This window comes from Leptonotus elevatus, chromosome 7 (genome assembly GCF_054856555.1).
Source record: "Leptonotus elevatus isolate MCC_2025b chromosome 7, RoL_Lele_1.0, whole genome shotgun sequence".
NCBI lineage: Eukaryota > Metazoa > Chordata > Actinopteri > Syngnathiformes > Syngnathidae > Leptonotus > Leptonotus elevatus.
Window position 1 is genome coordinate 19424299 of NC_141245.1, and position 27355 is coordinate 19451653.

The window sequence follows — 27355 nt, forward strand, 5'->3', positions numbered from 1 at the left end:
GCCCCAAAACACACACATACCCATTACCCACGCACACACAAGCTGTAGACTCGACTCGAGTCCAGATGACGCATGGCACTTTTATAAGCAATTACACTTGTTCGTTTCGCAGTAGCTTTGCATTCATTATTCCACTATGTCAGTGTGTATTAATAATACCATATCAAGATTACAGTTAATTTTTAACATCAGAGAACATTAATAAGGCTAAAAGTTCTGTGTTCTATGCTACCAGTCACTTTCCCCCAAAATAGATCTTAAGGCTTTCAAGAGATTCGTTTTGTTAGTCAAAGCAAGAAATCAACACAAGATAATTGGGAGTCCAGTGCATGGGATGATGTTATTGCACTACCAGTCACAATTTCCTCATTTTGCCTTATTAGTCTTTCATGGATTGTTCTACTAAAGCGGGATCCACACATACCAACAATCGGGACAGAGAGTGATTATCCTGTGGTGTGGGCTGACGATTGTCAATGCTAAACCTGTTCAATATTGAGGATCATAAATCCTTACGTTGGCCATCTGGAGTATATTGCACACATTAGGGCAGTAAAAACACACTTGCCCGCGTTTACATCCTCTCATGGGTCTCTCATGTGGTCTTTTGGAGAAGTCACACATTAAAAAATATTAGTTAAGATGTTAAAAATCGCTCTGTGTATACCCTGTACAAGTCAAAGCAAAAATCATACTGCTTTTAAAGCATATCAAACCAGTTTAGGGTCAAACGTTGCTCCTCCCGTTAATAAGTAATTGCAGTAATTGGACGCAGAGAAATGCAATGTGGAAAGCAAGAGAATTGATTTGAGCAATAGAAGGACAGGCAGAGACATGGAAGGATTTATGAGCCTGTGATGTATTAATTTGGATTTGTGCTTATCTAAAGTTTTTTTTTGTGTGCTCCTGAAAGCGAAAGAGGAAGCGCTGTCTGTCAAACAGGAAAATAAGAATACAGAACGACAAGGGGGAGACAACATGGGAGGGGGTGAGGAAGGGAAGAGTGGAAGTTACGCAGCCGGCCAGCTGGAATGATGATAGGGTTTGAAACAAGACGGAGAGAGATGGAAAATTAATGAGATGGATGAAACAGGCAGCGACATCACAAAAGCGCCGATAGCGTGCAGAAAAGAAAAAAACACACACGATTGGGAGTGAATAGCAATTTGCTGGGATTGGATTTCATTTAGACTGATAAAAGCATTAGTGGAGAAAGGCGTTTGAATCAAGACGCAGGAGGGAGCGGCCCGGAGCGTTAGGAAAACTAGGAAGGGGAAGAGGAAGAGGAGTCATGTCTTATTAATGCAGCGACTGCTCGCCGGCACACGTCCAGTAAACATCTGTCAAATGGCCTAATCCCAACAGTTTAGCGTAATCTCTGCAGATGCACTCAACACTAGCTCAGGCCAAAACAAGCACCGGACAGGAAATGACCAGATTTCTTTTCTTTCTTTTTTTAATGTGTGAAGCTGTGGACATGAGCAGAGTATTAGTACCATGCTGAAAACGTGAAAAAAATAAGAGATTATAGTTGTAGTTTTGAAAAAAAAAAGGAAAGAAAAATAAGATATTTTTTAAGTGGAAAAGTTAATAATTAAGTCATATTTTATGGTTAGAGGGGGGAAGTTTTCAAGATAAACATATTTATTAATTAATTTTTTTAGAAAAAAATCATTTATTTTCAAACATTTGACAATAAAATAAAATTCCTACAAAGATAAAGTTATACTTTAGAAAAAACAACTTTTAATGAATATTTTTTTAAATAAAAAAAAAACAAGATTTTTTTTTAAATACATTTCGAGAAAAAAAAATCATTCAAAAAGTTATGATATATAATTTTGTATTATTTTTAGAATATGCATATTTTGTAAAAGAAAATAAATCCTAATCTGATAAAAAAAATATATAATCAAAAAGTCTAAATAGAAAAAAAGCCATAATCTTACAAAACTTTTTTTTGTAGAAAAATGTTGCTTGAAGTTGAAATTAAACAACAACAAAAATCTGTAAATATCTCCAAAAAAGTGTATTGTATTACATTAATTATTAATTAATTAATTAATTAAAATTTTAGAAGTATAATTTCCTCTTCATACGTTTAAGAAAAGTTTTATATTCTTGAATTAAAACAACAACAACCAATCTTTCAAGAATGACTTTCTTTAAGTGGACGGAATTGTTGATTAATATTACCATTTTAATAGTCAACATCTGAACTGCTCTATCTCTCTTTAATACAGTTAAAGTAATAGTCCTGACATGATTAATAATCTGATGTTGATTGGCCAAATGGCAGCTTTACATTTTTGGACTTCTTTTAATGTATTTTTTATAATTAAAGATTCTCTGAGTTTTCTAGAATTGCATGGCGGTCCTGATCATATGCTCGAGCAGGCTATATAAAGCCTGGACGCCTCTTATGAGTGAACTGCTGCGCGTTTTCATGCATGCTTGAGCTAGTTCTGCATGTGTGCATGTTCAGCCCGCATACAAAATGCATGATGCATTCTTCATCTTCTTACCGTGCACCTGCAGCATGGCCGAGGCCTCCGTCTTGCCCACGCTGTTTTCCGACGTGCAGGTATACGTCCCCTCATCCTGTTCCTTCACACGGAATAAACGCAGGCTGTTGCCGTTGCGGATCTCGAACCTAACAAATGGAGAATGCAGCAGGAAGTCATGCTATCATTTGAAGAAGGATTTGCCAAGTCAAGCCAGTATTATGTGCTTAATATGATGGAACAGAAGCTTTTGTTGCAAAGTGTGGAAAGTCATTCCAATGAGAAATTAAACTAATCCTCAGCAATTAATTCAAATATGAACTAAACCACCAAGTGAGCAAATGCAGAATTGTTTAATAAGCTTAGCTAAGTATACCATATATTGAGATGGAAGAAAAAGGGGGGAGAAATTGGTCACAGGATAATTCTGTCGACTAATGAATGCTTTTATGGTCCCTTTTTATTAACTAAAGTTATGTCAGCGCACTGATCCACACTCATATTCATCCACTACTAATGCATATGGACAATTTCTTCTGTCTATTTTAGAGAGATTTTATTTTTTACATTTTCATCATAATGTCAGAATTTTTTTAATTTTATTTTTAATTTAATATTTTTTTTTAGAAAACATCGCTTTTATTAATGCATATTTTAGAAAAAGTAACAGAAAAAGAAATACAGTATTAACAAAAAAATTTGGGGGTTGTTATTTATTAATTCATTTTAACGTAATTTTATAAGCATAATAAAAAATAATTGCTTATGTATTTGTTGAGAATGAAAACTTAATCTTGGGTAGGGCTGCTCGATTATGAAAAAAATATTAATCACGATGATTCTGGTAATAATTGAAATCATTAATTAAATAATTTAATTTGATTTAATAATAATAATAATAATAATTGAAATCACGATTAGGACAATCATTTATTTTTGATACAAAACAAGAAAATGTTTAAATGTAAAAATTATTAAGACAAATAAAATTCTTTGGAACACTATAATTATGCAAGTTCCTTTTGGATGAAACAAAATTGAGTAAGTTAGATATTTTAAAATTAAAAAAAAAGTGCAAATGCATAAATTTAAACAACTCAAACAACTCCAAAATTAGTATTGATAATCTTTTTTGGGTGACGATTATGCTGATTTTGTAATAATTGAAATTGTAATTGAATTTCGATTAATTGCTCTTTTTCCAAATTCTTCAGCCCAAACAAACCCTTACCTCCCTCGGGGGAGTTCTCCGTCCTCTCGCCGCCATCTCACAGTGGGAGGAGGATCGCCGTGGACCTCGCACAGGAAGTCGACCGTGTCATCCTCCATGACCACCTGGTTGACGGGTCTGCGCACCAGAACGGGTCGCTCGTACACCACCAGCTCGGCGGGGTCGCTGTCGCGCTCGCCCACCATATTGGTGCCCACGCACACGTACATGCCCGCGTCGCCTTTCCTGGTGTGCGAGATCATCAGCTTGCCCCCGCGCACCTAAAAATGAACGCAACAACATTAGATTTACCAAAAAAATCCCAATCAAATGGAGAATAAAATTGTAATACTACAGAAAACAACTTGCAATATTATCAGTATAAATCAAAATATTACATGAACAAAATCCACTTGTTTTTATCTCAGGGGGCGGCCATTTTGCCACTTGCTATGGCCAAAAATGACCTCACAGTGCCTAAAGGCTCAACTTGCGAACGTCACATGACCAAACCCAGAAAACAGGTGAGCCGTGATTGGTCGATAAATGAGCCCTCAGGCACTGTGATGTCATTTACAAGCAAGTGGCAAAATGGCTGCCCACTGAGATAGATTAAAAACAGGTGGATTTTGCTGCTTAAGTCATATTCCACAAAAACAATATTCATCAGAATGCCGTGTTTAGACTCCTGGGGATGTATAGAACATAATATTGCTAAAGGGGAAGTCAACCCTATAAATTTTTTTTGACAATAATATGTTCTATGCAGCCCCACTATTCTAAATATGGCATTCTGGGTAAAATTGCGTTAATGGCATATGAGTTAAGCAGCAAAATCCAGCCGTTTTTATGCATCTCAGGGGGCGGCCATTTTGCCACTTGCTGACGACTGAAGATGACATAATTGTTGCTCAGGTAACAACCAATCACAGCGCAGCTTCAGAAAACAGGTGAGCTGTGATTGGTTGTTGCCCAGGCAACTGTGATGTCATCTTCAGTTGACAGTAAGTGGCAAAATGGCTGGATTTTGCTTTATAACTCATATTCCAAAAATGTAATATTAATCAGAATGATGTTTAGACTAGTGAGGTCACATATAACATATTGTCAAGAAATGTTTAAGGTTGACTTCCACTTTAACATTTGTTTGGAATATTTGACCATGACTCACAGAGATGCGTTCATCTTTGGTGTTGACCCTGACATTGTTGCGCTTCCAGGACACCAGAGGTTCGGGGTGACCGCGGGGGGGCACGCACTCCAGAACGGCGGGCTCACCAGCTGCCACCACCACGTCACTCGGCGCTTGGCGGAAATCATCTCGGAGGACTGTAGAGGGGGAAAAAACCACAAGAGTGAATTAGTTCATTGGGATGCCAGGTGGGCGAGAAGCAGGCGGCCATATTGTGGTGAAACATTTGTTTGAATTGTTTAGTCTTGATTTGCGTGACTTCTCTTGTAGCGTTTTCCTCTGTTGTCCGTCCTAGTGGAGCTAATGAATAATGCACATCTCTCCGTCCTACACTGAGTAAACAAATAACATTGCGCATTCATAATTCATAGGTGGGGGGATGCGGTGGCTGTGTGTATTTACAAAAACATTAGTTTATCTTTTCAAATAAATCAGTAATATATAGTAGCTTTGGACGTGACTCAAACTTAAGTTTGCACTTGTGTATGTGGGAGAAGTTTGACTTTGCAAAGTCTTGATATCTTTTAATTTCCTGCTGTGATTGACAGACCAAAGCTCTGGTGTCAAGTCTAGCCGGCTCCTCCATGACAGAATCCATCATTGTAATCTCTCGCAGCAGATCAACTTGGAGAACTTTTATCAGGCATCCTAAAGTACCTCAAAGTAGCCCTTTGAAAAATACTTCAATCTGTTTCAACGTGGAGGTGACAAGCTGCTCGTTAGCATCTTCGATTCAAGTGAACAGTTAGCATTTAACATAGCACACAAGATTAGATTTCATAGTGAAATGTGATTTTCACAGAAATTAATGAATATATGCCTGTAAATATTATATGCTACGTGTTTGTGTTAAAATATCCGGAATATCGATGCTACTTTCATTAGCCTTTCTACAACGTGTTAGCATTAAGCTAACGGGCGTTCGTAGGAAAAAGTGGTGTGGTTTGGTGAAACCCAAAATGTCCTTACACAACTCTTCATCATTATATCCTATTTTTTTCAAACGATACAGAATTTCAATTTCAACAAGTGGTAGTGAATGTGAGCCCCATCGATGGTGCACGCGTGTGCCTCTGAGCTCAGTGGAGACGATGACGACTGGCGCGCAGCATCAATATTCAAACCCACCGGGCTCCTGCAAAGCTCATTTGAAATTAAATGATGGCAGGGCTGTAAAAATGGAATGTTATCATCAAGTGTCTTGGGTAAGCGGCGATGAATATTCCAACAACTTTGCAAGAGTTCTGCCGACGCACCTCAGATTATTTTAGACGGAGGAAAAGTGACCTTTTCCAGAAATGAGGCCTCATTAGGGATGTCAGTACGTACGTCTCATACACATTTATATTCATTCGCCTAATGTAGATGTGTGTGTGCGTGCGTGTGTGTGAGAGACCAAGCAGCAACACTGCTGCAATTAACACTTCAGTTGAAAGCACACAAATTAATTTGCATTTTGTTTCTGCAATGTTGATATCACCTTCCATTAAACTGAAGGATACTCTAAATTAATTTTTTAACAAACTAAAATTGCGATACCAGGGAAATATTTAAAAAAATATATCAGACAAAATTAAATTTTTAAACAAACTGAGAAAATGTTAAAAATGATCACAATCATTGCACCACACTATGCCATTGATTGCTGTTCGGTCCTGTTCAAAACGAACCGTACAGTCATATTCGTTTATTTGCTGTGACGTATTCTTCGAGAGCAACGTCACTCTTCGGCGGCGGTAGTTCATTCAAAATGGCGCGCGGGAGAGATGATGGTTTAATTCCTTCAGCATTAAACTTGATTTTCAAATTTATTTCAAAAGAAGGCGGACCTACTGTATATTTGACGCTGACTTGAGAGAAGCGAAGACACCGGCGGCCATCTTACGTTGTTACTTGCTAAGGCCGCCTAACTTGAATACATTGATTTCTTGGCGGCGTTTTATGTTTTCATTTTCTGTCTCTATGGCGAAAATGCAAGCAAAGGGCGGCCATTTTACGTTGCCACTTGCTAAGGCCGCCTAACTTGATTACAGTACATTGATTTCTCTGTGGTGTTTTCACATAATGTTCTGTCTGCGGCGAAAATGCCACCGATAATACATGAGAGAAGCGCTACTTGCACATTTAATCGGTAAGAATGCGATTACACCATCTGAGGCGTGCTTGCGCAGATGGTTGGCAATATTTTTTCACCAATTCAGCAACTACACTAGGTCAAAATACATAGAAATTGTCCAAAAGACATGTCTGTTTGGTTAGGTTTGCCCAGCCTCAGAAATGCGACTGTCCGTACTCACTCGCTGGTATAACAATGAGTCTGGTTTCCAGGCTAGCATTGCAGTGGATTGAAGCAGCAATGCGAGTTGCTGTTGTTGCTGCCATCACCCACCCCAACCCCCAAATGTGAAAATAGAAGAGGCTCCATTTTGGCTCCTGTTGCGAGCCCTGTTCTGTACACACAAAATATGATCCCTTTCCAAATAAACTCGCGTGACATTTGCTCTGTACACAAACAGCCTCTGATGCAGCTTTCAATCCAAAGCCTTGGATCAAAATCTTCAAAGCGGGCACTGAATAAGAGGGTGTACATTCAACTCTGCCTGAGGGCTTCGATAGACAGATGGTACTTAAGAGGGGAGAAAGTTCCAAAGGGTGACAAAATAAAACTTTTCCTAGGCTGCCTTCTTAAGCACTTGTCCAAGGATGACTAATGGCGGCTCCATTGTTTCACTTAAAGTGCAGCTAATGAGATCCTTCCTGCTCCCACTTAAAACGTTCACTGTGACAGAACTGGACGCCCGGGCCCCACTCCCATCCCAGAGCCTTACTTATCCGCCATAATAGCATCGAGTCCGACAAGTGATCCTCCTCAAATGCTCGCTGCGTCCGCGTTCGCTAGGGGGGCAGCTGAGGCTCTGACCTTGCCTCTTCACAGCAAGACAAATCCTCCCACAAAAACTCCCCAAGGCGCTTCCTCTGCACTTAAATAAAAGACAAAAAAGGGCTAAATGAGTGTTGCATCATCATTCCATGCAGAGAGCCCGGCTCCCACTGGATTGACGTTGATATCCCCACTGAGCATTGCAAAAGGGCTTTCTTTTTGGATTTGATGAGAAATGAGCATGAGGAAGACTAATCCAAAAAAAACTAAACAAAAAACACATACCCGGTTCCATTCGGTGGCTCGTTTTTATGCTAATCGATTGTGAGCATGGGAGAAAAAAAAAAAAACAGCAGCCGCGGGGCGATTTAGTCAACAAGCGACAAGCTATTTACATAAGTGACACACTGAAGGAAACATGATGCTCCACTGTCAGAGTGTGAACGAAAATGCGCAGCCATGGGGAAGTGTTTTTCGATCAAGTCCTCTCAGGCACATGTGAGCACATACACAATGTTTATTATGAACACGTGAAACCATGTGACTTCATTTGGATCATTATGTTATTGTTGGTATGAGTAATAAATGAATGTGTTTTCATATCACTTCATCTTACACAACACAATATAGACGTCGTAACAATGCTACAATGCTACATTCTAGGTAAACAATGTAACACAACACTACAAACCGATGTTCAATATAATAGTACGACACATCATAGTAGCACTACACATTGTAACAAAGCTACACTATGCAACAATTTTACACAGTGCTACATTATGTAGCACAACGTAAAAGTACTACACGTTACACAGTGCTGCATAACGCAAACCAGTGCCACACAATGCAACATATACTGGTACACAGTGCTACATAATATATGTACAAAATAGTACACGATGCAACGCAAAACTGTGCCATGCTAGCTACACAACAGTACTACACACTAAATAGTGACACTACAGAGTGCTACGCGATGTAACAATGCTACATGATGCTAAATAACAGTGCTAAACAACCCAAAGCAGTGCTATACAATGTAACAGCACTAAACACTACAATACAACACTATACTACACAATCCAGGGCTGTCAACTTTTTACCAAACCTTGGAGTGAGACTTTGGACGATCGGAAAATGTAACAAAAGCAAACCTTGGAGTGAGACTTTGGACGATCGGAAAATGTAACAAAAGCACAATTACTGCAAAAATTAATATAGCACAAGGACACACAGTTATTTTTGAATTATTTTGTAGTATTGTTACACTGAAAGCATCTTGACCGCTCGCTGTCATTCATTTTGTTTGTTTTTTAGTTGATCAGAGGCAGACAAAACAAGTTTTACTTCTTTCCGTCCCCTTTCATTTATTTTACTTTACTTTGAATTTGAATAGTGCTTTATATTGTCTTTTTTTCTTTTACAAATGAATGAAACAAATGAAATATAACAGTACTACATCATGTAACACAGTTTACACAGTTGGCCCAATACATGTCACAGAGTCAGATTAGTTTATTGGTCCCTAAAATAAGCTTGGTGGGAGTAAAGGAACAAGTGGTTCTTATTGTGTGTCTTTTTTTGTGTGTGAGCATTTTATTTGGCAGTAAGGCCATTAGGGACGTGGTCTGTTTCCAGCGGCCCGTCACAGCTAATGAAGACGTCGGCTGCTGTGGCGACAGTGATTGCTTTAATCCGCGCATTGTCTCATTGTGCGGTTGGAAGATAACACTCGTAAACCCGTAAAGTTCTCCGCCTCTCAGCGAGACTGCAATTACACAGGTGGGCTTTTTTTTTTTTTTTTTACATCTAAGTGCGGGACGGCCAACCTCCCCGCTGGGAGATCCCGTGCTAAGTCTGACACCTAATTAATTACTGTTGCTTTTTTATGATTATTGGTGTCTCCTTGTATGCATATCATTATAATGTCTGCCCTGCTTAACAAGCTCATTTTATGACAACAAAACGAAAATAAGCAAGTTTAAAAATTCGATTTTTTTATATTACTTTTATTACTTTATTACTTGCAAGAATTTGGGGGGGTTCGAAAAAAACGTTTTCTCCCCAATGCATTTCAATGGCAGCAAATTATACACAGATTTTTTGCTACTTGCGGGCTAACCCATTTCTCCCCACTGTCCACTGTACTTTTTGATCAACATTTAGTGCACTCCAGTTCATCAACAATCAATCCCATCAATAAAAAGATAGTCTCAAACAATGCTTTTTTTCATTTGCCTTAAGCTGCTGTACTTCATCACTCTGATTCTTCCATGCAAGAGCATGTAACTTAATTTCCTTGATTTGTGTATTGTCAAACTTTTTAAACATGTATAAAGGGATTGGAGACCCTCCTTTTATGTTCTAAACTCATTACTGCTCATGTTGTTTTGAGTGGTGCCTTGACAAACAAATTTAATTTGCAGCATCGCTTGTAACTTGTTTAATAACAAAATAGCATTGAACACTACACAGCATTGTACAGAAAAAAACAGAGAAATTACAATTAATTAATAATTAATATCACAGTCTATAAGGAATTTGGCCACCTGGGGGCAGAATAATACTAAGATAATAAATACAATACGTGAAGAGGTAGGAATCTGTTCATTGTTTCGCGCTATGTCAACCGTTCGTCGATGCCGGGTTGGGGTGTTCGCTGACATTTATTCCCGAACGGGATGTGTCAATTTCTCTCTCGGCTAAAGCCAGCTGTGGGATAGGCTCCAGCACTAGAGTTTGCCTCATTTGCTTCAAGACCAGATAAATCATCATTTCATTCCATCAATTGGCACTGGAGGATCAATTTCTACTTCAACATATCTCAAAATCACGAGGCATTAGTGTACGCAAACGGGCGAAAATAGCGGCCGACACAAGTTTGATTTGTTCATAATCCCTCATCATGGAACATCTGGATGCAGAGCCTTTTAAAGCAACTTTTCTTTTTTATTCGTCCTACTTTACTGTAATCCTCGCACGCCATGTGACCGTCTCTTCGCTGACACGTTAGCATTGGTGATGCTGATGTAGACGCCGCAGTATGCCGTGTGCCGCAATGAGGCACTTTGGAGGGAAGCGGCACTTGCGTCTGCCCCCTCATTGTCTCATTATTGTGTTTTTTTTATTTTCTTTCAAGGCTTTGGAGGCTTACATTTAAAGAGAATAATAACGCGGGCTGGCATCTAAGATCAAAAAGCATTTAAATACAAGGTTCTCACTGCCTGGCAAACAGAGGAGGCAAATGTAAAATAAAAATACTGCTATCAAATCTTACAGGTCTGTACATGGCCATTTTAGATTTAATCAGAAGCTAGCTAAATCTGCTAGCAGACTCCTAATGTGGGAGTTTTTGTTTTTGTTTTTGAGTGAGCAATTCTGTTTCGTCACTGCTTTTTCTTTGTCTTCTGCCATTGTTTTTGCACATACTATGAATCCAAAATACTTGGAAAGAGACTCACATCATCAAACATACTGCAGAGTGCAGACAGTAAAAAATATGAGTGCGAACATTCCTAAACATGTTTGTGTTGGAAAAAAATGCACACTCTGACATTATAGATAGGACACAAGCTCATAAAGATGCCCTTTTTTTCTTCTGAAAATAGAGTCCTATCATGTAGTTAGTATGTGAATACAAGGACCAAATTCTATAGAAAAATCGTACACATTTTGAAAAGTAACATTGGTTTTCTGCAGTTTTATATTAATAAGAATAGTCGTGCATATACTGCAGGGGAGTGTATATAAAAAGAGACACAATCCGGCATGGATCAAATTAGGATAGTTGACTTTGCGCTGTGCTACCGAATGTCAATCTCGCTGAAGTCTGTCAGCGGTCTGCAAAGTCATCCGCTGAGCCTCAGAGCTAAGAGTGGAACAGATGTATGGCTATTCATTAGCGCTCCTGGGACTTGCACCCAAGTCCTTCCACCACCTGTTGTCGTGCCGCACACACGCAAACACGACCACCATCTTAAAACTGGCCTCTCATTAACACACTCCCACACACTCCCATCCTCGTCTACCCTGCCAGAGCTAATTGGGTCACTTTTTAGCCCACAGTCAGCACAACCAGCCTCATCGGGGGAGGGGGGAAGGGGGTCTAAGAAGACCACCACCATGCTGGCTGAGCATATGCCCCCTCTGCTTGCTAGCGGAAGCCAGATTAGAAGCAAACAGACATGTTAATACTCAGCGTGGCTGCATGGGAAATGTGCCTTTAACATCGCTTCCATGTATTATGTTGCTGACAGAAAACTGACAGAAGGTACTACATACAGTGCGTCTGGAAATTCACAATATTTCACTTCTTACACATTTTGTCTATATGTGGTCCAGGAGCTGACCAAGCATGATGCCAAAGGAATTTTCTGTACAAATCTGAGGCAGCATTCCCTTGAGACAAAATTCTGTGGTCTGATGAGACAAGAATTGAACACTTTGATTGCCAGACAACATTTTTAGAGGGCTAGTAGAATCACTACAATGAAGCATTATGGTGGCTAGATGTTTTTCAGCACTCTTAACCTCAGACTAGGTCGATGCCGATGGGCTATCTTTTAGCAACACTCAAAATACGCTAAGGAATGGATTCTGTGACTGTCCTTGAATGGCCCAGCCAAAACCCAGATTTGAATCTGACTTAACATCTCTGGAGAGATCTGAAGAGTGCACAAATGCTCCCCACCTAACCGGAGAGAGCGTGCCGCAAAGAGGAATGGGCGAAACCGGGCAAGCTTCATTCTGCATCATATTTATCACAACTGAAGCTAGAAGGCTGTCCATAGTCCATCAATAAAGTATTATGTACACTATGTAAATGTATGTTGGACTTTCAAAAAAGAAATAAACAAAAACAATTACATTGTCATTATGGGGTGCTGTATGTGGAATTTTAAGGGGTAAAAATAGTTGTATTCCATTTTAGAAATGTCATAAAATGTGGAAGAAGTGAAGTATTGTGGATACTTTGTCAATAAATACGTTTTTTTTTTGTAATATATGTACAATGTTGTCTTTATGGTTTGTGCATATAATTTTGAGGGGAAATGTGAGTTGGACTTAAAAAAAATGCTGTATATTGTCATTATGGGGTGTTGTATGTGAAATTCCAAGAGGTAAAAATGGCTGTATTCCATTTTGGAATAAGACTGTAACATGAAATGCGGGAAAATGAAGCAGTATGAAAACTTTTTATTTTTTTATGATTTCTTGATATTTTTATTTTTTTTATTTTTTAGAAAACATTATTTTTCTTTTAGTCATTATGGGGTATAAGGAGTCAATAAAGTATTATATTTTGAAATAAGGCTGCAACGTGAAATGTGGAATAAATGAAGCGCTTTCATTTTTTTTGTCCATGTTCTCATTATATGTGTGTGTGGCATGTAGAGTTTAACGGGGGGAAAATTCCATAACCTTTATTTATCCAGGTAAGACAACCGAGAACAGATTCTCAATTGCAAAGCAACAGCAGAGTAAAACAAATATTTTGAAATAAGGCTGCAACATAACAAAATGTGGAGCTCTGTGAATACTTTCCGGATGCTCTGCATCTTCTTTGGGAGTAGTGTAATGTATCTGAGGAGGCAGCAGGCTGTGTGTGTGTGTTTTTAAATGCGGATGTGAGATGCAGATGAGGCCAGTCATGCAGAACACAGCGCCAGTCATGAAGCCGCAACACGAGATAAGACTCCAACTGCTGTTTTGCGTCTCCCCAACCAGGACGATTCGACCTTGCTAATCTTTTCTGCAGCTTCCCTAATCAAGGCACCAACTAATCCATTTCCTCGCGCCAAAACGAGCGCCGGTTCAGCCGGGGGCCGAGCCACACTGGCACAATTAGGCGGAGGGAAGACAATGGCGCACGTCCCGGGTCGACGGGAAAGAATAATAGTCGAGCGAGCGTGTTGTGTGTCTGCTCCCCTACGCCTCATCTGCACAACAAAGACAAAAAAAAAAACTCTTGTGCACACAGTCAAATCTCAAATGATGCAATTAAAGAGGAAGTCCGCTACAGTTCAGCAACAATCAATGTGATTTGTTCCAACATGGTGGACCTGAATAAAAGACAACACTGTTTGTGTCTAAAGAGTACAATATGCATCGATGTGATGCACGGCTACCACAACTGTCAAAAACAATAGAAATCTTGTTCAAGCGGGATCTGCACACACAGTGTGTGAAGAGTTGGGAAAGGATGACTTGTAAATTGACTGGCAAGAGGATATATCATTTTTTTCCCCCTTAACAATTCTGTTCCTGTACATGCATTAAAGTAAAGCATTTAATAAATGTTTGCGTATGACATTCAGAATATTTGTTCATGTCAAACTATCAGGGTCACCCCCCACCCCCCCGCATTTTAAATTATTTTAAAGTACAGTAATTAGCTGATTAGAAAAAGAGGAGGATGAGCGTGTGCGGTGCATCAAAAAATGTTGCAGACGTCCTCATAACATTCAATGTCGAAAGAATTAACACATAACAGGTGCTCTTTAAATTTAGCAGGCAAAAATATTGATAAAAAGCGTCTTAAATTAAGCGATTAATCGTGATTGATCAAAATTGCAAGCTGTGATTACAAAAATTCACTGTTTGAAAACTCTAATATATATACAAACACACACAAAATATAAATTAAAAAAAAACACTGATAACCATTCAATTTGATGTTTTCCATGAAAAACGAGGGTAAAACTGGGGAAAAAAATATTGGAAAAAAAAAGTGAATATGCAAATTTGCGGATGCTGAACTGCGAATATGTGACTGGAATATGAAGTTGTAATATCACCATTCACCACTAAATGGCAGACATGTCACACGTCTTTCTGTATACTCCCCCATACTACAATTTGAGTAAGCTTAATAGTTTTTGGGCGGATTTGGAATGATATGCTGGATAAACATAGTACTTCAATAATATACAATTTTTGAGTGAGTTGATATTTGTGAAAATGTGTTATGTTGTTTTGCCTGTTGGTTTAGAAATGGATCTTGCCTTCACAGTGTTTCATGTTTTTTGTACGTGTGTTTTTTAAAGTACATATTTTTGGCTTCACATGCAATGATCAACAACAGCGTGCCTTACTTGTAACTTAAGTTAAAACAATTTGTTAATTTTTTTTGAAGAACAGATGTAAAGAAAAAAGTTTTATTATTATTATTTGTTTTAAATAGTTGTATTTTTTTCTTTGAGAAAATAATTTAAAATATTAAGCTAAAAATATTTCTGCGATTCACACTCGCCGATTAACAATCAGAAAGGCTTACTAGCAACTTCCAGCGAAGCATTGCGACTGACGGCCTCCCCCAGGTAGTTGCGCGCCACGCAGGTGTACACGCCCTCATCGGGTTTGCTGCGTCGCCCGTGGACGATGCGCAGGAAGAAGAGTGATCCGCTGGGCAGGAGCATGCGGTGCGAGCGGGGATCGTCCTTGTCCGTCTCCACCCGCTCGCCGTCCTTGTACCACTCCACACTGGGAGTGGGGCGCCCCTCCGCCTTGCAGTTGAGGGTGGCCGGCTCGCCCTTGGAGACGATCAAGTCGGACGGGTCCTCCGCGATCCGAGGGGCGCTGTCTTCGAACCGCACTCTCGACCCTGAGAGATGGAAAGATGTTTGGAGCCATTTTGAACAATGAGTGAGCGTGCCTTCTTGTGCACCACCCTAACCTTGCTCTGCAAGCTGAATTCACAAACAGAGCCCGCAGATTCTCACCAATCCAACAACAAAGGGGTATTGTGTTTGGGGGCGGGATATGCACCTGTGACAATGCCAGGAAGCGCCGACGCCGGGGAAAATAAACAAACCTAACTTGGACGAATGGACTCACCGTTTCCTTTTTGAATGTTGAACATTGAGAGACACTTTGTACATTTCTAGCTGGTAAAGATGTTTGTGCTTTTTTTTTTTTTTTTAAACATTTATTGAACATTGAAGAATAATACAAATACCAGTCAATCCAATTTACTGAAGACCATAATAAAATTTACAAACGTGACGACATTTTCATCCGTGGCCCGGATTGGTCAAAACAAAAGTTAGGTAGGCGTACACAAGATGCCGTATCGTTCAATCAGCTGGAAGTATTGTACAGAATGTCCCGCCTTTCCCATGCAAATCACCGTGGAGCAGTCCCATATTGACATTGTGGTGAGTTAATCATAATTATCAATATGTCTATTGCCAGGTTAGCACTTCACCACCCAGCAAAGAGATTCAAAAATAACAATGCAGCTGCTGTTTGAAAGTGCTTTCTATATAAATACAAATTTGTTGAGTAAACCTAACCTATATTTATGTATTATAAATCTGATGCTGTTTATTGTAATACAGATGAATTGATATCTTGTATTTGATATGATAAGAAAATACATTTGAAAAGGACCTTGGAAAAAAAATAGTATATTAAATTGCACTATCAAAATGGTTCAGCCCTACCGTCCTGTGAATCCCAGAGCACTCAGGGTGCAACCAGGCATTTAATGTATCATTTATTATGCCAGTGGTCAGCCTGTGCCGGGTCTGTTGCAGTAGAAGGAGACGGCTGTTGGGCCAAAAGCTGGAAATTGAGAGAATGAGAGGTGAGCTATGGAGATGAAGATAACTCTATCTCTGCATCTCCCTGGGGATCCATTACTAGCTTTTCCTTGGCACTGAGAAAAAAAAAGGTCCGGAGATTTACGCTAAGCTTTTAGAGGCAGACCCGACGTCCCTAACAACGTGTTACTCTTAGCTATGAATAATTCAAACCGCCGCTGCTTTTAGGTTGATTCTGACGAACAGATGGCCTCCCCTCGTGGGATTAACACAACAAAAATGAAAAGAAAATGAAATGGTCACCGCGCTTGCTTTTACAGGCATTATTTCCATCATATAATCTGGACTAGGAAAAAAACATCCATTATGATTGCAGATGAGCAGTCTAGAGTAACCTAATGACACACATGCTGATGTTACATTAGACTTAAAGGGGCGCAAATCCTCCTTTTTGTAGCCTTAAGCAGATTGATGGACCTGAAGTAAACATCTACAGAGCAACGAGAGCGCGCCATTGACACCCCGAGGTCGCATACTGCCCCAAACACTTCGTGCAACCACTAATCGAGCTATTAAAAAAAGAATCCCGACGTCCTCGTTGGGTCGCCGCCAACACACACGCTTGTAAAAATAGAACACACATCATTTCATGCGTGAACCTCAAGCTAATGCTTTGGCGTCATGACGGCCTCTTCTGTTAGAATCGTCGGGGCGCTGCTTTGACACAGTTTGCAAAGTACACTTTTCAGGCCCAGGGACGGTACACAAGCTCTCAAAGAAGAATAAAGACTTCTGGAAGGCTTGGAAATGTCACTCCAAACTCTTTTGTTTGCCACTGTAACCAGATTGCATCACAAAAGTAAACAAACGCTGGGAGAATTTTTACTTCTTGAAGCAGATGCGGAGTACCCACATTTGTAAAATAATATGACGCAGCAGTATGATTTGAGTGATTTTTTTTTTTTTTTACTTTTTTATTTGTCATATTACAACTGGGCAGCCCAGTGGAAAGTGGTTAGCAAATCTGCTTCACGGTTCTAACTTTGGGGATTTCAAACCCGGACCTGTGTGGAGTTTGCATGTCAGGTTTCCGCTATTTCACAAATTATCTTTGTCCAATTGCTACTCCATTTTGTTCTTTATTTTGGGATGTAGTTCCTCTTTTGGCCACTAAGTGGCGGCACACTGTTGCACTTGTGTATATTTGAAATAATAAGACAACAGTAAATACTTCAAAATTTGCCTCATTTTTTCTGAAGAGATTAGAAAGCCTACTGAATGTCTCGATCCACTCTCATCCTGCATTTTAGGCCTACAGAAAGTAACAGCTGTAGATTTGTTTTATAATGTACATCTTTGGACAAGTTTTTCTGTACTGCAGACAGTCACTTATAGTGGGGTGGTCTGGCTTAAATTTGTAATATTAAGGAAAACTTTTTTTTTAATTTAAAATCATAAAATATTTCAAACAAGCACTGAAAAAAATCAATGTTTGATGGATAAAGTCATAAAATTGACTTTTTTACTTAAAATTCAAGATTAGATTTGTAATTACAAGAAAACATTTTTTTTTACAGAAGTTATAAAACTACATATTAAAAAAAAGTTGTAAGGTTACAAGAATCAAGCAATTAAAAAAATATATCACGTACTTTTTCATTGTTTTTATTTTTAGAAAAAAGGTATAATATTACAAGTTTTTAAATTGTATTTTTTGGGGTATTTTTTTAGATAAAGTGGATTGAAAAGAAAATTACTTTAAAGTTAATGTGATTTACTGCATAACTAGTTGAACAATTGTTGTGAGAACACATTGTGCCACTAGAGTCACCTGCCAATAAGAACAGTTGTTTAACAAGGCAGCACGTTCAACACTCACCAAACCTCATTACAGTTTTCAGGGAAGGGAAGCAATTCAGCTCAATTCAATTAGAAAAACCTCCCCAGAGACCATTCAAGGCACACGGAGAGGCTGTTCATAGAAGCGCAATAACGGGGGTGAATAAATAAGAAGCATGAAAGACGCAAGACAATACATCCAATACTAATGGTATTGACTCAATGGGTGAGCATAAATGAAGGCCCAATAACAATCAGAAGAACCTTTGACGACCAGTTATTAGCACAGAACGCCCACTCTGTTCTTTGGCTCAAAGATGTTGCACAGCATAGAAAAAAAAAAAAAAAATTGTTTTAAAAAGACAGCTAAGGAGGGCTGCTTTACGGTCAAGAGGTTCTGGGTTCAAATCCTGGCTCATATTCCCATTGGATAGAAATAAGACCTATATGTAACACAGTGAAACTGAAGTAGACGAGAGTGTAAGTGTAATAAACTACCATAATAATAACGTAAAATAATCTGAACAGCCAATACACTGGGAACGCTGTACTCTGTGACCTCCTGTTGTAAACCACTCATGACCTCCGTACAACATTGAAGAATCATAACCAAGAAAAGCAATTCATTATTTTAGCAACGCCTCCCGGAGCATGAAACCCGCCAATTCCACTGTCTACGCATGGACTCATAACTCAATTGACCGTCAGGAGAAGTGAGTAACTAATTCACAGACAAATGACTTTAAATGGACCAAATTAATGACACGCCGAGGCGGCACAAACGAGCCGGCTTCTCATTAACAAGCAGCTATTTGAAACGTTGCGCCGCTTCAGCTCGCCCAGAGACGACAGCCGTCTGTGTGTACACAACACCGTTTGCCAGCGTGTCACTGTGACACCACTCTGGCATATTCACTTTGTGCGGCTGCCGAATTTCCTCCAGTGACAAGCCTGCAATCAGGGACGCGTCTACGCCACGTTGAGCAACCACGCCAACGCATTTTGTCTGTAAGAACGAAACATTTTCCTCACTAATGCTCGAACGGTGACAGGATGATTTCTTGAAAGCCTCTTTGAAGGGGAAAGAAGCTGCTGCGCTTAAATAATGGACACCTTTTTGAAGTGATTTTGTCTGCGTAATGCTGTATGTTTAAAAAAATCATAATAATGCATGGGAAAATGGACGGCAACATAATTGCATTCCACGACAAACCACTGCAATAATGAACATACTGTACTGTTGCTTTAATGGATTTGTGGATAAATCATCCATGCATTTTTCTATAGCACTTGTCTTCCTTAGTGGCAAAGCTGAGGTTGAGAACTGTCCCAGCTGACTTTAGTTGAGAGACAGCGTACACCCTGGATTGGTCATCAGCCAATTAAGGGTATTATCGTGATTGAAAACTAATGGAATAACTAAAACTGAAAATGAAAAAAGCTAAAACAATTAAAAATAAAATTTTAAACGAACATTCTTTAAAAAAAAAAGCTAACTGAAACTATAGATTATGTTTATAGAAATACAAATTTTGCACTGAAGAAATACTCCATATACGTAAAAAACTAAAACTAATACTAAAAGTAATATAAACTAAACTACTAAAAACGAAGCATTATTATTATTATTTTTTAAATAGAAAAGTTGTTTTAAAAATTTGTTAAGACTTACTCAATTAAAAAAAAAACATCGTCAAAATGGAATAAATTACTAAAATGAATTGACCAAAAACAAAGCATTTACAAAAAAAATTCTAACAAATAAAGATAGAAAGGTTGTTCTAAAAAAAAAAGTTTAAACTTACTCAATTAAAACCAAAAAAACATACCGGGGATCAAAACGGAATAAAGGCTTAATAGAATTAAAAATCCCAAACTATTATATCTCTTGCAGTTTTTGCAGAGCACATATAGACAACCATTATCACGGCAGTTTAAAAAAATACCTGATTTTAGTCTTTTTTTCTTTATTTTTTTACATTTTACAATGGTTAGTCGCTGTTATGCTGCACAAAAATGGAGTAAGTTGCCAACAGAAGTGAAGTAAGCCCTAAGTATTAATGCTTTAAAATCCAGGTTTAAAAGCTGTGCTTTCCGCATACCTTTGAATAAGGTCTTTTCAGCATTTTTAATATACATTTCATTACACATCTTAGTTTATTTAATTCCTTTGCTTTGAAACTTTTAATAATTTTAATAAACACATTTAATAACTTCAGCTATTTTTTGTAGTTGCTTTTAGGTGTTGTGCATTTGGTTGTGTGAAGCACATTGAGTTGCCTTGTGTATGAAAATATAAATAGTGTACAATATTAATAAAGTTGCCTTACTTTGCCTTTTTACACATAGGTGACAAGTTAATAAGGATATCGTATTATGTTGGGCTATTTCTATTACCAATGGGACCAATTGTTAAGACATTCAAAGAAATGGTCGACCAGTATCCAAGCGGGGATTTCTGTATTTTGAACAAAAGGTTTCCCAGCAGTACATTCCAATCTGGTAGAAAAGCTATTGTATGCACTGCATTCTTCTGATTCCTCGAAGACGAAAATATGTTGGCAAAAGGAAGGAGCGAAAATGCATACAGTCAATGTGCGACCTTGAACTAGCGCCCTTTACAGACCGCCACTGGTTTAATCGATCCGAACCAACAGGCCTTATGAGAGACGCATGCAGTTTCCCTGGCAGGCAGCAATTTGCTCTCTAATTTTACATTTGAAAACAGATATTTACCCTTCTTCCTTCCAAACGTACCACTTCAGTGATTTATTAGCAGCGTGGTTGACTTCTCGCTCACCATGACCCGACTGTGAAGACGATTAGACTGAACTAATCGCCTTGATTGCATCTAAGCTGTGAGGATTTATTCATCTTCTCCCGCCGTACAAATACATCAAGGCGGAAAACGGGATGCGGGACACAAACCATTAGCGATGTTGACAGACAAGCTCTTAATTGCAAAGCGACACACCGTCTTGTGATGCCTTTACGGCACATCAAACACACAAGGTTCACAGGCAAAATAAAAACTGAAGAGATACGTGTTTGTGTCTTCTAAGCTGAAGCCGCTTTCAGTGATACTGCCTGGCCACTTGTAGCGTTCGCTAGATTGAGGAAAACATCCGCATACTCATAATAACATAAAAAGTGATCTACAATTAAATGCAGCAAAATGTAGTTATTATTACTTGAGGGCTCAACACGCCTATGATTACGAGTATGTCGTATAAATTGCTGCATATTTTTGTGTTATTTTTCCTTTAATTTTTTCCGCAAAAGTACAATTAGTAACCCCTTCGAGTTGCTTTAGGATTCTCTGCTTAAATGGTAAACGAATATACAATTCGTGATTAACTCATTCACTGCCATTGACGTCAAAAATTCATTTGAACTATTTCCATTTTTAAAAAAATCCACTTTTGTTAACAAGAGTATGAAAACCTAGAAAAAAATACTGTACATTTAGAACAGATATAAAAACTTATGATTAATTGTGAGTTAACTATTGAAGTCACGCAGTCAATTACAATCAAAAATGTAAATAGCCTGATACGATTTAAAAAAAGAAAAGAAAAGATTATTAAAAATTAGGGACGTCAGGCGATTACTTTTTTAATCGTAATTAATCGCGTGACTTCACTAGTTACCTCATGATTAATCACTAATTTTAGATCTATTCTAAATGTACAATTAAAAAAATTCTAGGTTTTTATACTCTTGTTAACAAAAGTAGGAAAAAAAGTTAAATTCATAGAAATAGTTCAAATGAATTTTTGACGTCTATAATCGTCAATGGCAGTGAATTAGTTAATCTTGAGTTAACTAGTGAAGTCATGCGATTAATAACAATTAAAAAAAATGATTGCTCCTAATTAAAAATAAAATATTATTAAAAATTAGGGGCGTCAGACGATTATTATTTTTTTGTAATTAATCGCATGACTTCAATAGTTAACTCACGATTAATCAAAATTTTGATATCTGTTGTAAATGTACAATAAAAAAATTCAAGGTTTTCATACTCTTGTTAACAAAAGTGGAAAAAAAGTTAAACTAATAGAAATAGTCCAAATTAATTTTTGACGTCAATAGCCGTCAATGGCAGTGAATGAGTTCAACTGTTTTAAAATCACAGTTTGTATATTTAATAATGTAGGCTGTTATAAACATTTTAGGGAGCGTCAATTTCTTCCCTCACTATTTGCGTCAGGCCTCGGTCATCATTATTGTACTACCGCCGAAGACGAGACATTTGAGACGCCTCAACAAGCCAGTGACACGAGCCGTGAAAAGGACAGCTTTGATGGGCCGTGTAAAAGGGTGCAAGGCCAGGGGTGTGAGATTAAAAGTGTTATGCAGGCGCTCTAGTATAATAATTAAACATTTAACGGGGAAATTGATGAGACATAAAGTTGATTTTATAAGTCACAAAGGACGAGACCAACTGATAACAAGCGAAGAATGAGAAGCTACTTCGATGCGTTGGATCGGGTGTGGAGAAGTGTCGCAGTGCGTGCTGTGCCGTGAAACTCTTTTATCTATGACCAGGCGGTCTACACAAATATGGAGGCAATCATGCGCGTGTAAATTTAGGTTTTTGGCCTTAGAACAGCTTTTTGGCTAAAGACTTTCCAAAACAATGTTGAGTGGTTTTTGGCTTGGGTAAATAAAATGTCACATTTCAAGATGTAACATTTTATTTATTTATCGACCAATAGAAAGAGGTCAAATGACACTATCGTTTTACATGTGCTGGAATGATTTGTGCACTGTGCAAGGGGGTGGGCAACTCGTGTGGCTTAAAAGTTTAATCTGGGCTGTCTTGAGCGGTTTTTGGCCCCGAGCTGGATACATAGCATTACATAAGGGCATCATTTGATACAACGTAGAGAGCAGCTTTTCCACAATTTTTAAGCCACGCCTGACAAGAGTTGGTGCACAGCCCTCAAACACACTTTTAACAATCTAAACAAAGTTTGTTTGCGGCCAAAATGGGCATAATTTAATCATGCAAACAGGATATTGCTTAAATTGCTTAATTTTGTGCAGCTATACCAGCTCACCACTACATTTTAAAAAGACATTCAGTGATCTCTAGCACCATCTAGTGGTGAACAAATAATTCATTAATTTAAAATAAAAGACTGGTTATGTCCGAGGTGTCAAACATAGGGCCCGCGGGCCGGATACGGCCCACAAAGGGGTTTAATCCGACCCGCGAGATGATTTTGTAAAGCAAAACAAATTAGTAGTTGGACCAATTAATCAAATGGCCACAATCAAAACATATAAATTCGTAATATCACAACCATTCCCCAGATGAGCAATGCAACTTGTACATAGAATTGCCCTGGATGTCATTATTTTACACACCACGTAAATTTACGGTTTGTTTAAAACAATATATTTAAAAATAATAATAATAATCATAATCGTGTTAAATACAACACAAATTCAATTACTGGTAACATAAACACATTTGACAAGGATTAATGTCCTTATAACTTCATTAACTGTGACACACAATACATTCTGGGAACAATATAGTTGCAAAACAGGTAGATTTAACACGTTCGGAACTCACACAGGCAAAGTGTTGCTGCGTGCCATTTGCATTCATGTTATTTTATGGAACAATATAATTAGAGTTGAGTCCCGTAATGGAGGCTGGCGAAAATCTGCGTATAGTTGATGGCAATTGTTTTTAAGTTATATACCATGATTTTACCGATCTGGCCCGCTTGGTAATATATTTTCCTCCATGTGGCCCTTGAGCTAATATGAGTTTGACAGCCCTGGTTTATCTCAATAATGTGCAAAAAAATATGTTGTATCTCATAAAAGTATTTTTTTATATACTGTATATAAAATCGTAGGTCTAGTAATCACTAATTATATTTCATAGCTGGAGTCTCACCTTACTAGATTCGCCATGTTTCGCCGCCATCTTGCTCAAGCTTTTACTAGCTTTTTTTTTTTTTTTTTTAATTAGCTCCTCTTGCTAGCCGCTTTTGTTAGCCACTCCAGTTCATGGCTCCGGCTAACTCTCGCTAGCCGCTCTTGTTAGCTGCTCCGGCTAATTCCGGCTCGCGAGGTCTTTCGGCCTCGGTCGCCAGGCTTCACAACGGCTGCCAAGTCGTTGCCGCTCGCCCAGATGCTCGTTAGCTCACACAAAATAAGAATTGGTGATAGGCTTGCAAAATGAGGTCTCTCTGAGCAACTGTAGTGTATGTGCTTCTAATGCTGTTCTTTAACCACTAGATGGCGCCAAGAACTACACACTGAGAGGACATGCTTGTTTTTTGTTTTTGTTTTTATCATTATTATTATCATTATTATTATCATCATTATTATTATCATTATTATTATCATTATTATTATCATTATTATTATCATTATTATTATCATTTTCACAAATTTCCACACATAACGAGGTAAATATGAGCTCAATTCCAACTCATTTAATCCCTTTTAATTCATTGACATGCTCCGAAGGCCAATAAAAAGGCAGCCGCAGTTCGGTAGTATTCACTCCAGGACGGCTATCATGTTTTTGCCGGATAATTTTCAAGGCAAGTCAGGTTTGATTCTCTTCTGGCCTCACTCCGAGCCGTCTGAGCCATTGTTTACCTCCTCTCGCTCCCTCAAATCATCTGGCGGTGATGTCATCATCGGGCTGTACCCGAAAGAGGGACATCATCAGCCTCCGTCAGCGTGACTCAGACGTAGAGCAGATGAGACGACCGACCCACCTTCTGCCGAGCCCTCATCATCCAATAGTCTGCTTTGTGTGTGTGTGTGTGCGTTTGTGTGTGTGTGTGTGTGCGTTTGTGTGCGCGTGTTTTTGTGCGTGATGCTTTAGTGAGCCTGCAGCTACATTTGTCACCAAGCGACCACAAGGACACAAAGAGTAGACACAAATGACCAGGCCAGATTTGTTTGCCATCATTCAGCGCCGCGCGTGCCAAAAGCGTTCGCATCTTAATGGGATCTAACGGAGAATTAACAGAGATGTGTGTCCCCGCATAAGAATGAACTTCCGCGATCAATGAAATCAGTCACCTCGCCACTATGCATGTTACGCATAGCCAGTGTGTAATAAAGTGGCGCCTTGAGATACGAGCTGTCATTTGGATGAGTTATTTGCTTTGATTTGTGAGCATAGATTTGGGATACAAGTGGCAGTAACAATTCAACTCATTTCACCACATGCAGCAGTTTAGCGTAGTGAATGTATCTAAAAAAAAAAGATTAAAAAAAAGAAGAGGCTTCAAGCTGTTTAATGCGACTCCCAGTTAAAGTCTTATGGTAAACTAAACATAAAATTAAGACAATTACGCTTTGTGTATTTAAAAACCACACAAGCGCCTTAAAGGGGGAGTTCGTAATTATCCGCTAGCTTAATGCTAACACATAATGGGAGACACGATAGCAAACGAATAGCATCTGTGGCGGTGTTTTAACCTTTCAGCATAAATTTGAACAAAAACTGGGGGTTAAGTTTAATAATTTTGAAAAGGTTGCAACTATGCTATTTACAGTAGTTGTAGTATATCCTATCTTGTTACTAAAGATCAAGCTCTGCTTTTATGTGAACGAATTAACATTCATTCTCAAATCCCTCCATGTCCCCCGCCCCCTTTTCTTCCCTGAAATATGGCATTTTGAACAGGCAAAAAAAAAGTGCTTGAGAATGCTTGTTGATACTTCCGTAAACAGTGCGCAAGTAGCAAATAAAATGGCTATTTATATAGACATATTGCTCCATCTTGTGATCAGATCGAGGATTGGCTTATTTAATCTCGCTGAGCTATCATTGGCCCCCAAAATCCTAATGTGTAAAGTCTAATTTTGACTGTATTACACTGCTGCCCGGTGGCCAAGTCATCACAACAGAAGGAGCCAAAATGAATTCATCGTGATGGCATTTAAAAAATATATATTTACATTCTATTTACTGTAATCATGTTACTGTGATTTGTGTTGATACAAAAATAACAAATATTTTCTTCTTTAAAAAACACACTACTAAACATTTGTAGGTTTTTTTGGGGGGGGGGGGGTTGTAACAGATTAAAAGCATTTCCATCCAATTCAATGAGGAACGATGATTTACAGCCAATTGGAGTCAACGACCTTTTTGAAGCCGACAGATTTGTTTTTTAATGAGTATGAAGGTCTACCAGTTTGATGCACACTTTTGTAAAACAAATTTGCTCAAATTCCGTTTAATATTCCATATGTTATTTCTGCATCGAAACAACAAATCACATATCAGCTTCAGAAAACATGTGAGCTGTGATTGGTTGCTGCCTGAGTCATCTGAGCCCTCTTCAGTCGACAGCAAGTAGCGACATGGCCACCCCCTGAAATGGTAAAAAAACGGCTGGATTTTGCTTCTTAACTCACGTTCCACAAATGTAATATTAATCAGAATGTCATGTTTAGACGAGTGAGGTCACATATAACGTATTGTCAAGAAATGTTTAAATCATTTCTACACACTGACCATTAGGGGTGTGCCAAAAAATCGATTCTCATTTAGTACGATTCAGAATCGATTTCAAATGTCCCAAAATCGATTTTATTTAAATTATTTTATACTGTCTTCCCTTTGTTTGTGTGTTTATTGGGAGCGGTGTTCATGTTGTACCCAATTTGGCCACTTAGGGGCAGTGTGGTTCCACGCGGTGTGATACACTGTTAAATTGTAGCCACATTAGAGAGTAGAAGGAAAAAGTCACATTCAAGTTATTCCAATAAAAGTTGTTTTTTTGCAGCGTGGAGAGGTTCTTTTGAGTGATAAAAGTGCTTAAAAGTGCTGCGAGTAGAGCACTAATTAGCATTAGCGAGTCAGACTCGAGTAGGTCATTACGATTCCTTGAACATCTATAAATTGAAGCAAAAATCATTGTCAATCAAATCATTTTGAAGCAAAAACCGTTCTTAATCGAAAATCGATTCTGAATCGAATCGCACACCCAAAAATTGGAATCGAATCTAATCGAATCTAATCTGACCATGTTAATGACTTCTCACAATCATTGGGAAACAGTTAAATACCAGTATACAACATTTCTATTTCCAAAAATGATTTCCACCGTTTTCTCCATACTTTTGAATTTCCTAGAAAATGGAAATGCCCAAATCACTGGCGTGCTATTTTTGGTAATCCCCGCT

At 38.5% G+C, this 27355-nt stretch overlaps 1 protein-coding gene across 5 annotated transcripts in view; it reads right to left on the minus strand.

The window, feature by feature from the left end:
- The window catches only part of LOC147171409 (roundabout homolog 2), a 57018-nt gene that overhangs the window by 26516 nt on the left and 3147 nt on the right, over positions 1-27355 (minus strand). For 2 of the 5 annotated variants that reach the window (XM_086080363.1, XM_086080364.1), the window contains exons 2-5: positions 15067-15393; positions 4886-5043; positions 3736-3995; positions 2526-2653 (exon numbers count right to left, since the gene is read on the minus strand). In XM_086080363.1, the coding sequence (XP_085936489.1) occupies positions 2526-2653; positions 3736-3995; positions 4886-5043; positions 15067-15393 (873 nt within the window). Of the gene's footprint in view, positions 1-2525; positions 2654-3735; positions 3996-4885; positions 5044-15066; positions 15394-20908; positions 21108-24092; positions 24389-27355 lie in introns of those variants that run through there. The other 3 variants (XM_086080365.1, XM_086080367.1, XM_086080366.1) reach the window with 3 other exon arrangements.